The 16,114-nt window shown below is 45.0% G+C and overlaps 1 protein-coding gene across 50 annotated transcripts in view; it reads left to right on the top strand.

Annotated features, from left to right (window-relative positions):
• The window catches only part of SORBS1 (sorbin and SH3 domain containing 1), a 249,645-nt gene that overhangs the window by 209,162 nt on the left and 24,369 nt on the right, over positions 1-16,114 (top strand). For 26 of the 50 annotated variants that reach the window (XM_016918934.4, XM_016918928.4, XM_016918916.4 and 23 more), the window contains 6 exons: positions 845-1,012; positions 5,768-5,814; positions 10,544-10,658; positions 10,812-10,937; positions 12,895-13,089; positions 14,966-15,739. In XM_016918934.4, coding sequence (XP_016774423.2) covers positions 845-1,012; positions 5,768-5,814; positions 10,544-10,658; positions 10,812-10,937; positions 12,895-13,089; positions 14,966-15,739 — 1,425 coding nt within the window. The remainder of the gene's footprint in view (positions 1-844; positions 1,013-5,767; positions 5,815-10,543; positions 10,659-10,811; positions 10,938-12,894; positions 13,090-14,965; positions 15,740-16,114) is intronic. The other 24 variants (XM_016918943.4, XM_016918955.4, XM_054660371.2 and 21 more) reach the window with 3 other exon arrangements.

Below are 16,114 nucleotides of genomic sequence, written 5' to 3'. Positions count from 1 at the left end.
AAATAGAAATAGATGACTTTTTCCTTACTCTAAGAGAGAATATTTCTTCTAATCCCAGGTAGCGTTATTCTTAGGGTTTTTTAAATATTTATATTCTCTGTCATTCCCTTTAACTCAGCTTCATTTCACCCAGTGAAGAAATCATTCAGTAAAAAAGTAACTGATGCTCTCTGTCAGCCACATAATTAGCCTTTGGTGCATATCCTAAGGCCTTCTAAAAATTGTGCCTAGGGGAAGAGTTGGCTGCCTAGAAGGGGCATCATCCTTTCTGAAATGGGCAAGAACATATTAGAGTAATAGATACAGGAAGCACAAAAATGACCTGGTGCCATAGACTTCACTAGCAGAAGCCTATGGCAGGTTTAATAGGCCTGAGGTGGGCAGGAGGAATTGGCCAGCCCTGGTCCTGCCAGGGGAATATGCTGTGGGAATATATCCCTGCCTAAAAACAGGGTAGAGATGGCACTTCCAGCCTCCTGCTGCCAGCCCAGCATGGTTGGGAATGCCCTGGATGTGCCCCCTGGCTCACCTGGCCTTTTGCTGCCAGAAGCAAGAGGCTTTGGGCTGAGCCGGGGGTAGGTAGTTTGCTGGACAGTGTAATCATGTGGAATCATCCTTCCCCTATCCCGGCTTTTCCAGTGAAGTGCTGCCTCCTTTCTACAGTGCTTGGAGGGTGGTTATGATGGGAGTGTAATAGTTGTGGCTCTAAAGCCGTTCTGACAGCTGACTCTTAAAGCTTCTGCCCCATTCACCCAGTACCTCCTTCCCTAATTACTTTTGTTGGCAGTTTTCTAATATGCTGGAACAGATGATTCACTGCCCATTTTATGCAATTTTATGGCAGAAACTTTTAGCGGACCAGAGACGACTTAAGCGCGAGCAAGAAGAGGCTGATATTGCAGCTCGACGCCACACAGGCGTCATTCCGACGCACCATCAGTTTATCACTAATGAGCGCTTTGGGGACCTCCTCAATATAGACGATACTGCAAAAAGGAAATCTGGGTCAGAGGTCTGTTTTGGTCACCTCAATCTGCTGCTTGACCCAAAGCAATATTTGCCTATTTGCCTCCCCTCAGCATTGTCCTCTGTAGGCCAATTTAGTTCTCCAAACAGCATCTGTCATCCTGGCCTCCCTTAGGCTTGCTTTGGCTTCTTGTGGCTGGTAAATAGACATGACCCCATTATGTCCTGTGCTCTGTATGTTCAAGCATGCCTGGCTGGGGGACCGGGATCTGCTGGCACATGCCCCTGTTGCATGCCTTAGACCATTGGCTGCCTTCATGAGTCCAGCCCTCCACATCCTGCATTTTATCATGCTACTGTGTTGCCTGTGCATTCTGCTTAGAAACCTTATACCTGAGTCCATATGCATTGGTAGCTATGGTGTGGACAGTTACACAATTCTTCTTTGAAAAGATGGTTAATGAAACTTTACAAAAGTTAGCTTAACAATAATTTATGCCATTTACAAAGGCCTCCAAATTTAGTGACATTAATTTTGAAATATAGAACAGTGCTGCTGCTCACATGTAGGTGGATGAATTGTGTGAAGTGTTCAGCAGTGCTGCAGTAGTGCGCCTCACTAAAGAATTTTGAAGCCCAAAGACTTTTGCAGTTAGGAAAAACCCACAGAGGGTAAGAGAGTTCTCCAAGGGACGTTTCATTTGTTCTTTTAGTTTTGACATTTCCAAGCCTAGATTATGAAAGCTTAATATTATAAGAGGAAAGAGAAGAACAAACTTTGAAGTGATTTTTATCCAGATCTTGGCCTCCTGCACTAAGGTCAACATGTCGAAATTCTCATGCTAGCCAAATGCTGTATCTTGCGTAAGAGTTTATGCTTTGCCATGTAACCCTTAAGTAGCGCTGCTGAAGATGATCTCTTTTAGGGAAAATGGGTAAGTCTGGGATTTAGTGGGGGAGCTAGGGGAATGGGGGAATAACACCCAAAGTATGTACTGTTTTATAACCTTTCAGCACAGTAGATTAATATTTGTTTCTATCTTTTTTATTTTTTATTTATTTTTCTATCTACAGTATCATTGCCTATCTTTTTTATTTTAGAAATATGACTGGGCATAGTGGCTTACACCTGTAATCCCAGTACTTTGGGAAGTCAAGGTGGGAGAATTGCTTGAGCCCAGGAGTTCGACACCAGCTTGGGCAACATAGTAAGACCCCCATCTCTAATTAATTAATTAATTAGATAGATTGGTAGATAGCCAGGTGTGGTGGCACATGTCTGTAGTCCAAACTACTGAGGAGGCTGAGGCAGGAGGGTTGCTTGAGCCTGGGAGCTCAAGGCTGCAGTGAGTCATGATCATGCCGCTGCACTCCAGCCTGAGCAACAGAGCAAGATCCTGTCTCAAAAAAAAAAAAAAAAAAAATGTGTCTGGGAAGAAGAGATAGTGAAAAGAGGGAACCAAATTAAAAGAAAGAAAGCTGGCTGGGTTTAGTGGCTCAAGTCTATAATCCCAGCACTATGAGAAGCTGAGCCAGTAGGATCACTTACGGCCAGGAGTTCAAAACTAGCCTTTGCACCATAGGGAGACCTCGTCTTTACAAAAAAATGTAAAAATATAGAAAAATTAGCCAGGCTTGGTGGCACACGCCTATAGTCATAGCCACTTGGGAGGCTGAGGTGGGAGGATCACTTGACCCCAAAAGTTCAAGACTGCAATGAGCTATGAACACATCACTCCAGCATGGATGGCAGAGTGAGATCCTGTCTCAAATTTAAAGAAATTTGAGGCTGTCTCAAATTAAAAGAAAAAGGAAAGCTGGGGAAGAGAAGGAGACTCTAAAATGATGGAGAGAAAGAAAATCTATCAAGGAAGAAGCAAAAGTTAGCGAATGTTAATTGCAAGGGAAAGATAGCCCTTGAGCCCTCAACATTCCAGCTCCTCCTCAAAAAGGCCCTTCTCAGAAGGCTCTGGGCATGGTTTGTCCTCACTGACAGTCCTGCCTGCTTGTAGGTAGAAGAAGATGGGAACAGGTGAAGGCACTAGGGCTGCACACTTACACATGTACATGATACATGCAAACAGAAATGCACCGTGGGTGGAATAACCACAGACAGAGGCAGACAAACTCAGCTCAGTGAGCCTGCCTCCCTTCTAGAGCAATGCTTCTCAAACTCTGACAAGTGCGTTAGCATCCCCTGGAGGGCTTGGTAAAATACAGACCCTGGGTCCTATCTGCAAAGTTTCTGATTCTGCAGTGGGGCCTGAAAATTTACATTTTTAACAATTTCCCAGGTGATATTGATTATAGCAGTTTAGGGACCACATTTTGAGAATCACTGCCCTAGAGGTTGACTGTGAACTAGAAAAAGTAGAGACCAACACATCCCAGGTGCGCCACACTGTGTCAATGCACTTCAATCCCATTCAGTAGGACTTGGGTGACCACAGGTTCTGTGTAAGACCCTATGGGAGGCAGAAAGAACTCAGTCTCTGTGCCCTTGGGGAGCTGATAGTGGAAGTCTCCCTCTTATACAGTTATCTCTGTCCTGTAGTAAGTAATACAATACTGTGAAAGCCAGAGGAGGGAAAGATGGATTTAGCCTTGGGAGCTATAGGGAGATAAAGAGGGAGAGGATGTTGCTTTGTATAACCATCGATGACTCACATACACGTCTCAAGAGTTCAATGGAATCAGTGAATTTTAACAGGTCTTTAATGAAAAAAATCTCACCACCCCATATTATTAACCTAAGTCTGCTTACAAAGTAATCATAAACTACACAGCTATATAATTATATTGATTTAATTGATAGGAGATATTGTTTTGACAGAACTCAGTTACCAAAGTGTGAATGCTGTGCTGCTTTGGTATACATTTTTTAAAGTTCACACAGCTCTACAGCTGGGTGACATGAGGTAACCTACTTCCTTGTGTTTTTCTGTTGAAATCACTGTGAAATTCGTATCCTTATAATTTTGGTCATTTAGTTTTCTCTTGTGAACTTGTCATTTATCATTAACCCCACATCCATTCTTTTCTTGTTCACCTGCAACTGTGAAATTATGCCCTTTGGTTACAGACACAAACACAGGTATTGAAATTGTGTGGCTTTAACTAGATTATAAGGTGATCATTCACTTGGCCCCCGTACGTTTGGTATAGATGGGTAGATAGATGAAAACATCAATGTGAAAATGCAGACTTTAAAAATACCTGTGGAAGGCTAGGCACAGTGGCTCACACCTGTAATCCCAGCACTTTGGGAGGCCAAGGCAGGAGGACCGCTTGAACCCAGGAATCTGAGACCAGCCTGGGCAACATTGTGGGACCCTATCTGTATAAAAGTTACCCAGGCATGGTGGTGCATGCCTGTAGTCCCAGCTACTCAGGAGGCTGAGGTGGGAAGATCACCTGAGCCTGGGGAGTCAAGACTGCAGTGAGCCGTGATTGTGCCACTGCCCTCCATCCTGGGCAACAGGGCAAGACGCTGTCTCAAAAAAAAGAAAGAAATTCCACAGCCGGGCGTAGTGGTTCACACCTGTAATCCCAGCACTTTGGGAGGCCAAAGTGGGTGGATCACTTGAGGCCAGGAGTTAGAGACCAGCCTGGCCAACATGGTGAAACCCAGTCTCTACCGAGAAATACAAAAATTAGCCTGGCGTGGTGGCACATGCCTGTAGTCCCAGCTACTCGGGAGGCTAAAGCAGGAGAATTGCTTGAACCTGGGAGGCAGAGGTTACAGTGAGCTGAGATCGTGCCACTGCACTCCAGCCTGGGAGACAGAGTAAGACACTGTCTCAAAAAAAAAAAAAATTCCAGACAGAGGAGAGGGTAGGAGGGGGTTCAGCTGAGGTGTAGCAAATAGATTTGACTGGAACAGGAACAGTGTAGTAGAGATAAAGGCAATTCCGTAAGAGTAGGGAGAAACTACCCAAAGGCCTTCACCTATGGCAGGAATTGAGATTTGAACTGAGGGAAAGTTGAGAGCAGCAGCCAACTTCAAAGCAAGGAAGAGATGTGAGGAAGAATGTTAGGAATGTTATTTGTGCTCCTGGGTGACAGATTAGAGTGAAGAGAATGTGAAATCAAAGGAAGCTTTGTGTCAATGGAAACTAGATGTCAGCTTTGAGCAACAGGTTTGTGGAGGGAGGGAGGTGTGGAGGGAGGTCCCTCCTGACTTAATGACACACTTGATCAGGAAGTGGAGAAGGGGCAGAGGCTGACTTGGACCTGGGCATCTGGGAACAGAGGGCTACCCAACAGGATTGGAAGTCTTGGCAGAAGTCATTTGAGCTCAGGGACCACTTTATCTGGCTTTTTGGATGATGTCACAGGCCGTAAGAAATATATGGAGTTGGAGATGATGTGAGAAGTGAATCGGCATTTCACCTACTTGCATATCGTAATTTAAGCAAATAGATGTCTCTAAGGAATAAGACAGTAGATAAGGAACATCTTAGGACTTCTGGCTGACTTTGTCTTTTTGTTTGTTTGTTTTTTTAATAGCCATGGTTCACATGTTTTGAGGAACTGTTACCTCAGCTTTGGGACCTTTCTAACCATCTCTTCCCCAGATCTGGCTGTTTTTAGGGGGATTCTCATGAATGACATACATAGTTGACTAAACATTTATCTAGTGTTCTACTAAGGTCAGACAAATGCAATTTTGCCCAGATTTCTACACTAGAACAAACTGGCTAGAGTGAATTTTTCTGCTTTGCTTTCTAGAAATTTGTGAAAATGTGTCCTTGTTGTCCATGAATCCTGATTTTAACTTGTCATTGTTTCTTATGTTCAGATGAGACCTGCCAGAGCCAAATTTGACTTTAAAGCTCAGACACTAAAGTAAGTGCCACCAGTTATATTTATTTATCTTTTTAGCTGCCTTTTTGAAACACAGCAGTTTGTTTGTAGAGTTGGAGAAATAACAATTATAAAAATTGTTGTTAAAAAAAAAAGAACAAAACAGTAGTTCATAGAGTTTGCTATGTGCCAAACACTATTCAGAGTACTTTGCTTATGTTAATTCCTTATGGAGCGGGTGCTGTGATGATCCCCACTGTTCAAATGAAGAGACCAAGAGACTATAAGGTTAAGGAACCTGCTCAAGCTGGTGTGATAGAGTTGGAATTCAAACCTAGGCAGAGGTTGGGGTCTTATACCCTGCCCCACCCTGCCTCCTCCTATGTAGTGGCTCTGTTTGCTCAAGTGGTGGCTTGATCTGACCCATCTTTTCTGTGGAAGGATCTAGACCAGTCTCTAGGGAGATAACTTTACCCATTTTGCTACAACATCCCAAGAGATTAAAATCTTACATGAACCCACAGGAGACTGGCGTTTCTCTTAAGTGTGTTCTTCAGAGTGCTAGCCCTGTAAAATTTTTCTCAAAAAGAGAGTTCTGTTGTAGAATGAGTTGGGAAACACTGCATGCTATATCTATACCTCCCACCCACTTTGAAGAGATACTTTGTTGATGACATATTAATAGCTCCAGAAGTCTTTCAAGAAAGGAACCTGAAACACGATTTGGGAGATGCTACCAAAGACTGGGTTCCATAAGGAAACAGCTGGCTTTTTATCTAATTATGGATTTAAATAGTCCATGAGTTCTCATTGGCAGCTAAAAGTACAATGGTCAGTGGCCACCCCATTGTCCTGCAGATGATTGGTTGTGCATCTGGTGATCAGAGGGAGAGCTCCCTGTCCTTAGATGCTGGGAAATGCTGTGTGGAGCTAACCAACCATGGTTCTGATCTCCTGCATCACAAAATGAGTGACCAGGCCACAGTGCCTAGAGCCTAGGCACAAATCTGGTATAGTTGGGTTTGTGTGTATTACTCCAGTCCTTTAGTTGGTCAGCTAAAGGAGGTGGCTGTGTAATATACTGCAAAGATTGTGGGCTTTAGAGTCAGGAAGTCCTGTGTTCAAATCCTGACTATGCCACTTACTATCTTTGTGACTGTAGTGAAGTTATCAACTTCTCCCCCACTCAATTTTCTTTATCTGCGAGATAGGGGTAAAAATGCCTCTCTTGCAGAGAAGCTGGGGTAATACCTGTAAAACATTTTGCATAGTGACCAAAATTTAATACTCAAAATATGTCATCCTCTTCCCCCCCTTTTTTTTTAAACCAGAGAGGATAACAGAGATATAGAAATTAATTTGCAATTTAATTAATACACTTATTTCTTTGAATTGAGGAGTCTATGTAAGGTTTATTAAATGGTATAGTGATGATAATATTACATTTTCCCAGATTTCATAAAGAGTCTTAAAACAATTTTTTTTTAGAGCAACCCTGTCAAATAGAACAGGTGAGAAAGCTTAGATCCACAGAAATTGTCACCTTTTATCAACATTGCTAATGCCGGAGAGAGGGCTCCTTCCTCCTGACTCAGTGTTTTCATCACGACATGCTGCCTCCAAAAAAATGTCCACAAAATTTAGTGAAAAAAGTAAATTCTAGCTCCATGGTCTTTTAAGCCCTTCAGTCACTTGGTTTTACATTTCCCCATAGTCAATTACTCAAAAAAGCATGCTGTCGGGGCCAGGCGTGGTAGCTCACACCTGTAATCCCAGCACTTTGGGAGGCTGAGGCTGGCAGATCACTTGTGGTCAGGAGTTCAAGACCAGCCTGGCCAACATGGCGAAACCCTGTCTCTACCAAAAAATACAAAAATTAGCCGGGTGTGGTGGCAAGTGCCTGTAATTCCAGCTACTCAGGAGTCTAAGGCATGAGAATTGCTTGAACCCAGGAGGCGGAGGTTGCAGTAAGCCAAGATCATGCCACTGCATTCCAGCCTGGGGGACAGAGTGAGTCTCCATCTAAAAAAAAATAGCATGTTATGGAATACTTGGTTCAACAAAGTTAAACAAGTTTCTTTCCCCCTGGCCTTCTCAGGGCCTCTGCTGTGCTGATGTACACCGTGATGCTCCAAAAAAGATCTAAAGCGAATCATATTTCTCAAACCCTCTCACCAGCAGTGGTTCTTTGGGAGCTAGGGGTATAGTCCACAGCAGTGGAAGAATGGGGCCCCAGGTTTCCCATGGTAGTCTTCCATCAGCCACAACTACAGACCCCTCAGTTCGTCTCTCACACACAAGTGGGTCCTTTGCTTAACAGTAGGACCATTATGCTCCCATCCCCCTCCACAGCTGCGAGATACTTAGTATAGCAGAATCAGGAGCCTGCAGATCTCCATAGGGGTGAATATGCTGAGGGTCTTGCTCATCTATGTGCCTGTGGTTGGGGGTGAAGGGAGGGGGAATTCATAATGCCCCCCAAAGAGGGCTGTGGCAAAAATGTGGCCCGAGACATTCCTTCTCACAGAGACAAATGTCCATATCCCCTTTACGGACCTCTTGAGAGTTAGAATCCTGTCTGCTAATGTGAGACCCACAAAGGCTGCCTTGTGCTTTTATTCAGCACAGAACTGACTTTCTGTAGTTTTCCAGATGTGCCCTCATTGTTCGGCCAGCACCCCTCACATACCGTGGGACTTCCTGGCATCCTGCAAAGTGAGCACACCCCTTCCAAGTTACAATTGGAGACCTTTCCATCCTATTGGTTTGACTCAAATGAAAAAGATCTAGGTCATTTTTTTTTAATTCAAGAAAATGTTACAATTTTAAAATTATTTAATTCAAGAAAAAGTTATAAGGGCCAGGCGCGATGGCTCACACCTATAATCCCAGCACTTTGGGAGTCCGAGGCGGGCGGATCACCTCAGGTCGGGAGTTTGAGACCATCCTGACCAACTTGGAGAAACACCGTCTCTACTAAAAATACAAAATTAGCCGGGCCTGGTGGCGCATGTCTGTAATCCCAGCTACTGGGGAGGCTGAGGCAGGAAAATTGCCTGAACCCGGGAGGCGGAGGTTGCAGTGAGCTGAGATCACACCATTGCACTCCAGCCTGGGCAACAGAAGCAAAACTCTGTCTCAAAAAAAAAAAAAGAAAAGAAAAAAAAGAAAAGGTTATAATTTTTATCCTTCTTTTTTCATTTTGTTTAAAATTTGCCTTTGTCTCATTTTTTTTTTTAAAGAGTCCTGGTTAAAAATTAACATAATCTGGGCCAGGCACGGTGGCTCACACCTGTAATCCCAGCACTTTGGGAGGTCGAGTCAAGTGGATCTTGAGGTCAGGAGTTCGAGACCAGCCTGACCAACATGGTGAAACCCTGTCTCTACTAAAAAAAACACACAAAAAATTAGCCAGGCGTGGCGCCTGTACTCCCAGCTACTCGGGAAGCTGAGGCAGGAGAATTGCTTGAACCTGGGAGGTAGAGGTTGCAGTGAGCTGAGATTGTGCCACTGCACTCCAGCCTGGTGACAGAGTGAGACATCGTCTCAAAAAAAAAAGCAATAATAATAATAATAATAATAATAACATCATCATTATTAAGGCAAGCAAAGGAATGGATATGGAAACGTTGCAAAGGGGTACAAAGAGCATTTGAAGGAAAATCTACTTTTCTTTCCAACATCACTTTTCCATGTTTAAAAGCAAAGGAATTAGGCCAGGCGCGGTGACTACATGCCTGTAATCTCAGCTTTTTGGGAGACTGAGGCAGGAGGATCACTTGAGCCCAGGAGTTCAAGACCAGCCTGGGCAACATAGCAAAACCCCATCTCTACAAAAAGATACATAACAATTGGCCAGGCATGGTGGTGCATGCCTGTAGTCCCAGCTACTCAGGAGGCTGAGGTAGGAGGATCACTTGCACCCAGGAGGTTGAGGCTGCAATGAGCTGTGATCATGCCACTTGCATTCCAGCCTGGGCAGCAGAATGAGACCGTCTCATGAAAAAAAGTAATGGAATTAACATTTATTGAGTGTTACCTACCTGTACAACAGGCACCATCCTAACTGTTTATTTTTAATTTGTTGAAGCATTCTCCAGCAACTCTGAGTTAGCTCCAAGTTCAGCTAAAGAAACAGTGTCTCAGATTAAGTATTGTGTCCAAGGTCCCAGAGCTACTAAATTTCAGAACTGGGTTTTGGACCAGATCTGCCTAACTTCAGAACCTTTCTACTGCATGATGATACAAAGATAGATGGTAAAATGGATGGGTGGACAAATGGTGAAATTGATGGAATGATAGAAGGATATCAATATATCACAAATAATTTGAGGGCAATTTAAAGCAACGAAGGCATGCCCTGCTAGGGCATAGAAGAGGATAGTGAAGGTATCCAGGAGACGTTTTGTTTAACAAACATCAGTTAAGGCAGCTGAGTGCATTGCTCTGTGTTGCATAAATATTCTGAGCATAAGACAACATTCACAAAAAATGCATTTAGAAAACCACAACAAATTAATAAGGCCTCTGAACACTTTCAAGGGCTAGTCAATTTGAATGTTAACATCCATCCTGCAAAAGAGTGGAAAAATGCCAAATGTGATGTAATTTCCTGAATAGTGGGGTTCTTACTTCCAAATATGGAGGCCCCTCTCTGGAATTTGTACCCTTTGACCCCACTTAAAAGTCTCCTTTTGCTACAAAACTGAAGTGTCTTAATCTTACACATATTGAAACATCTGCTAAAATGCCGTTGACCTTCTGTCAACAGGGAGCTTCCTCTGCAGAAGGGAGATATTGTTTACATTTATAAGCAAATTGATCAGAACTGGTATGAAGGAGAACACCACGGCCGGGTGGGAATCTTCCCACGCACCTACATCGAGGTACCGCAGCCTCTTTTCTTTCTAAGGAAAAGCCTGACCGTGCCCAAAGCACCATTTATTTACCAAATGCTTATGTTTTGTTTCCTCCTTTTCCTCTTGTTTCCCTGCTTTCTTCTCTTCCCTTGTTCTCTTTTACCTCTTTCCCTTTCTCAGCTCCTTCCTCCTGCTGAGAAGGCACAGCCCAAAAAGTTGACACCAGTGCAGGTTTTGGAATATGGAGAAGCTATTGCTAAGTTTAACTTTAATGGTGATACACAAGTAGAAATGTCCTTCAGAAAGGTAAGCTGCACTTCTCATGCCTTGCTTTGGGGCTCTCTTGGATGGCGCAGCTATGTGGGGAAGCGTGGTGTTGCTATCACACCCCAGTCTGGGGGTGCTGTCTGTACCCTTAAGAGAAGTATGCCAATCAATAATTGCATTAAGGGCTGGGCACGGTGGCTCATGCCTGTAATCCCAGCACTTTGGGAGGCCGAGGTGGGTAGATCACTTGAGGTCAGGAGTTTGAGACTAGCCTGGCCAACATGGTGAAACCCCGTCTCTACTAAAAATACAAAAATTAGCTGGGCATGGTAGTGGGTTCCTGTAATCCCAGCTATTCAGGAGGCTGAGGCAGGAGAATCATTTGAACCTGGGAGACAGAGGTTGCAGTGAGCTGAGATCGCTCCACTGCACTCCAGCCTGGGCAATAGGTCTCCAAAAAAAAAAAAAAAAGAATTGCATTAAGGCCTGTAATCCCAGCACTTTGGGAAACCAAGGCAGGAGGCTCGCTTAAGGCCAGGGGTTCAAGACCAGCCTGAGCAACATAGCAAGGCCCCATCTCTACTGAAGAAAAAAAAAAAAAGAATTGCATTAAGGGCAATTGGAGAATTTTCTGAGGTAAGGTATTTTTAAAATAAACCCTAGGCTAATATCAGGGTTTAACTATATTGAGCTCACTGATTAAACATAGTATTTCTGGAGTCTTAGACATCTTTTATAAGCTGTTTTCAACCAACACTTACCAACTAATGATGTGATAATGCATTGTGTTGGCCACTGGGTTTTACAATATATTGGTGTGACCTAGTGGAAAAAACAGGTCCATTGATACCAGGAGAAGTTTGAAAAGCTTTGAACCCAAAAGGCACAAACCAACTACGCAGAATGTGGGAGTTAAATACTTTTTCCAAGCCACCATTTTCTTATAGAAAAAAAATGAAGATAGATGGCTCTCTCCTAGGTGGTTGTAAGAGACTTTGGTGAAACAACTTATGTGAAGCCCCCAGCATGACACATGGTATCTTGTTGGTGCTTAGTAAACAGGAGATGCCAGTATTATTATTATCACCATCATGCTTATTCAGAACATAATTACATTGTGCAGAGAAGTTGTTCTTTCCAGAATCCAAACACTCTACATGGCAAAATTCTCTGGCTTGCTAAAGTTACTAAGTTACTGATTTTATTGAGGACTGAGGGAAGTGAGCACATTGTTAGAAAAAGCACTGGAAGCAACCCAATTGCCCAACAGCAGGGGATCAGTAATTAAATCAGTATATGTGTGTGCGACAGAATACCCTGCAGTGGTCCATTAAGCTATGCAATGCCATTAAAAATCTAGAATTCTATTTCTTGATAAAGAAGGAGGTTTACTATGTGCTATTAAGTATTTTTTAAAAAGCAAGTTGGAAAAGGGAAACACAGTTCATACTCAATTTTTATAAGAAAAAATATATGCAGGTTTAATTCACATGCATAGAAGTAAATCTGGGGAGTCCATATGCCAAATATTAAGTGTTTATCCCCAAATGACTATGTGATGGGTGATGATTGTTTTCTGCTTTATGTTTGTGTTCTGATTTTTCTATAATGATACATTATAAGTATCTATAATGCTACAAAAGAAAGAAAGTGAAACCCTCCAAAATCTTTGCCTTAGAAATGAAGATTGGGTATCTGTTTCACATTAAATGAGTCAAAAACACTACATTTGTTCCCTGGCTTAGGGACACAAATCTGATGTTCTCCTTTACTAAAATACTTAAAGAACCAAGCTGAACTTCCCAGCATCAAGGTAGCTCCTCTGCCATTAGCATCCTCATCCCAGTGGTGTTAATTCCCTCCAGGTTCAGCAGGGAAGGTTTTTCCTGAGCTAAGGATGTGGTAAACAATGCAGGACATTGAAGCATGCAGGCAGAGGCCCCAGGCATGCAGAGGCATGCTAGGACAAGGACCCTCTCTTTGCTGTGTCTTCCAGGGTGAGAGGATCACACTGCTCCGGCAGGTAGATGAGAACTGGTACGAAGGGAGGATCCCGGGGACATCCCGACAAGGCATCTTCCCCATCACCTACGTGGATGTGATCAAGCGACCACTGGTGAAAAACCCTGTGGATTACATGGACCTGCCTTTCTCCTCCTCCCCAAGTCGCAGTGCCACTGCAAGCCCACAGGTATCTAAGCTTCTCCTCACTGGTTTTCATACTCAGCATGTGAATTTTTGTAGTCAACAGTGCTGATGGCACACAGCCTCTCTGGGAAGGTTTTTGAGCACTGCAATTAAAAACTGTCTGCAGGAGGCCGGGTGTGGTGGCTCACGCCTGTAATCCCAGCACTTTGGGAGGCCGAGGCGGGTGAATCACCTGAGGTCAGGAGTTCAAGATCAGCCTGGCAACATGGTGAAACCCCATCTCTACCAAAAATTCCAAAATTAGCCAGGTGTGGTGGCGGGCGCCTGTAATCCCAGCTACTCGGGAGGCTGAGGCAGGAGAATCGCTTAAACCCGGGAGGCGGAGGTTGCAGTGAGCCGAGATCATGCCACTGCACTCCAGCCTGGACGACAGAGCGAGACTCCATCTCAAAAAAAAAAAAAAAAAAAAAAAAACTGCAGGAAAGCAGACTGTACACTGGACTTTGTCTTTATGCATACAAATGGCCTTTTCCAGTGCTTGGTTGAAGATATATCTCAGGGGAAAAGGAATAGTCAAGTAATTGCTCTGGGAATAAGGTGACTAGGGAAAGAGAAATAGAGAAACAAGAGCCTTTATCAGTTGGTCCCTCCTGGGTGAAGCTGTTGGTGTGGGTACCACCACTGTGTCATAAATCCCATGGTCCAAATGTGGTCCTCAGTCATCTTGGCCAAAGATGACCTGCAGAAGACAAAGGCTGAAAGAGAGACTTACACCTTCTCATCAGCCATGTAGACCAGATCCGAAGTATTATTTGCATTCACTGGAACCAGGTGATTGGAACAAGTAACTTACAGCATCTCAGTCTCAGTGGGCTGAAAGGATTTAGGTTTATAGGCGTAATAAGATGTTGGCTTTCCCAAACATTAATTATGAACAAATTAATTATGAACAAATTGTTTAGAAATATAAACTATTCCTAACTGATCCCCACTTTCCCAAAGCCAAGAAAATGTCAGAACCTTGAGTTCAGGGTGACACGGTGGGGGTGACATTCCTGTGAAAGAGCCTGGCCAAACCACCATGTATGTTGTAAGGAGGTTGGCAGAGGAACAAGAGTAGCACCTGGGGGCCCAGGTTGACCCTGAGATGGTGCCTCTTGGTGCCTCTTGTCTGGTCCTCTAATTGTTTCCTCCTCTGCCACCTGCTCATCACTGACCCCAGTAGAGGGTTCTTGGCAGAAAGCATTAAACGGGCTGACCCAGGGCTTCCTGGACAGTGATAGCTGCATCCTGTTGTCTTATAGGACAGAGTGTGTGACTGGAGCGGGACATTCTTCTTTGTAAGGATGCAGGGAACTCAACTACATTTTTCACTTGACTGTAGCCAAGAGTGATTGTAAAACAAAACTAGTACACTACTCATACTCCTCTCTGGAAGACTCTGCTGAGCTCCCAGAGAAAATAAAATCCCAGGGAAGGGCCATGGCAGTGTGGGGCCACCTTTCCCCGTATGGTTCCGGGTCAGGGATCTGGATGCACAGGGGCTGGGTTGGCTGGGATGGGGAGCTTCCAATGTGTCCCTTTGAAAATCTGATTCTGCAAAGCAGGGCGGCCTCATCCGTCACTACTCTGACGGGAACCTCTCCCCATCTCCACACCTCTCACTGCTTCCTCCACCCCCTGCCTGCACACATCAGGATCACGCTCGCACATGCTCAAACGCACACTCACCCATCCTGGTTTCTCCCCAGATGTAACCTGAGGATTTCCTTTTTGGGCACCAGAGTGTCCTTGCTCATCCTCTCCATTTCATTCCTCTTTATATACCCCTTGTGATTATTTTCCTTCTTTTTCCTTTATGCTGACACTTGTACCTTTTGCTTCTTTCTTTTGTTTTCCTCTCTCTTCTTCTTTTTAAGTTTTCCAGTCACAGCAAGCTCATCACGCCAGCCCCCTCATCTCTGCCCCACTCCCGCCGAGCCCTGTCCCCCGAGATGCACGCTGTCACCTCTGAGTGGATCTCACTGACGGTGGGGGTCCCAGGCAGGCGTTCTCTGGCCCTGACCCCACCCTTGCCTCCTCTGCCAGAGGCTTCTATCTATAACACTGACCACCTCGCCTTGTCACCGAGGGCCAGTCCCTCCCTGTCTCTCAGCCTCCCCCATTTGAGTTGGTCAGATCGTCCCTCCCCACGATCAGTAGCTTCTCCACTGGCCCTACCTTCCCCACACAAAACCTACTCCCTAGCACCCACTTCCCAGGCCTCCCTTCACATGAATGGAGACGGTGGTGTCCACACGCCATCTTCAGGCATCCACCAAGATAGCTTCTTGCAGCTGCCGTTGGGGAGCTCTGATAGTGTCATCTCCCAGCTTAGTGATGCCTTTAGCAGCCAGAGCAAGAGGCAGCCATGGCGCGAAGAGAGTGGACAATATGAGAGGAAAGCAGAGAGGGGGGCAGGCGAAAGAGGCCCTGGTGGACCCAAGATCTCTAAGAAGAGCTGCTTGAAGCCTTCAGACGTGGTCAGGTGCCTGAGTACTGAACAGAGACTCTCAGATCTCAACACCCCTGAGGAGAGCCGGCCCGGCAAGCCCCTGGGTAGCGCTTTTCCAGGAAGTGAGGCTGAGCAGACAGAGCGGCATAGAGGTGGCGAGCAGGCGGGGAGGAAAGCTGCTCGGAGAGGTGGGAGCCAGGTAGGACTGCAGCATGCTGCGTGTGCACTTGGCGTCTCACTTGGCAGGGTGGGCTGCACGTCTCGCCCCTGGTCCATCTACGGAGGCCAAGTGAATGCTGGTGAGACCATTTGCTTGCCTCAGGAGCAAAGAGATGGCCCCAGAGGGAATGGGGGGACATGAATTCAGGTGCCAGGACTGGATACAGTTGGAGGGAAAGGACAGGTTATATCTGGCCACTTGAGGTCATTCGGAAGTTATCTCTACTTTGAATGCCTCCTGGCCTGCTGCAAGGGCCTCTGAGAAGGCAGACCTTCCTCACATCCCATGTATGCCTTAGAGATGACCCTCAGTTTGCTTTGACTAACACAGCTGAGAACACCAGGCTTTGGTGTG

This window comes from Pan troglodytes, chromosome 8, assembly GCF_028858775.2.
Source record: "Pan troglodytes isolate AG18354 chromosome 8, NHGRI_mPanTro3-v2.0_pri, whole genome shotgun sequence".
NCBI lineage: Eukaryota > Metazoa > Chordata > Mammalia > Primates > Hominidae > Pan > Pan troglodytes.
This window is presented reverse-complemented; position numbering and strand designations above follow the sequence as displayed.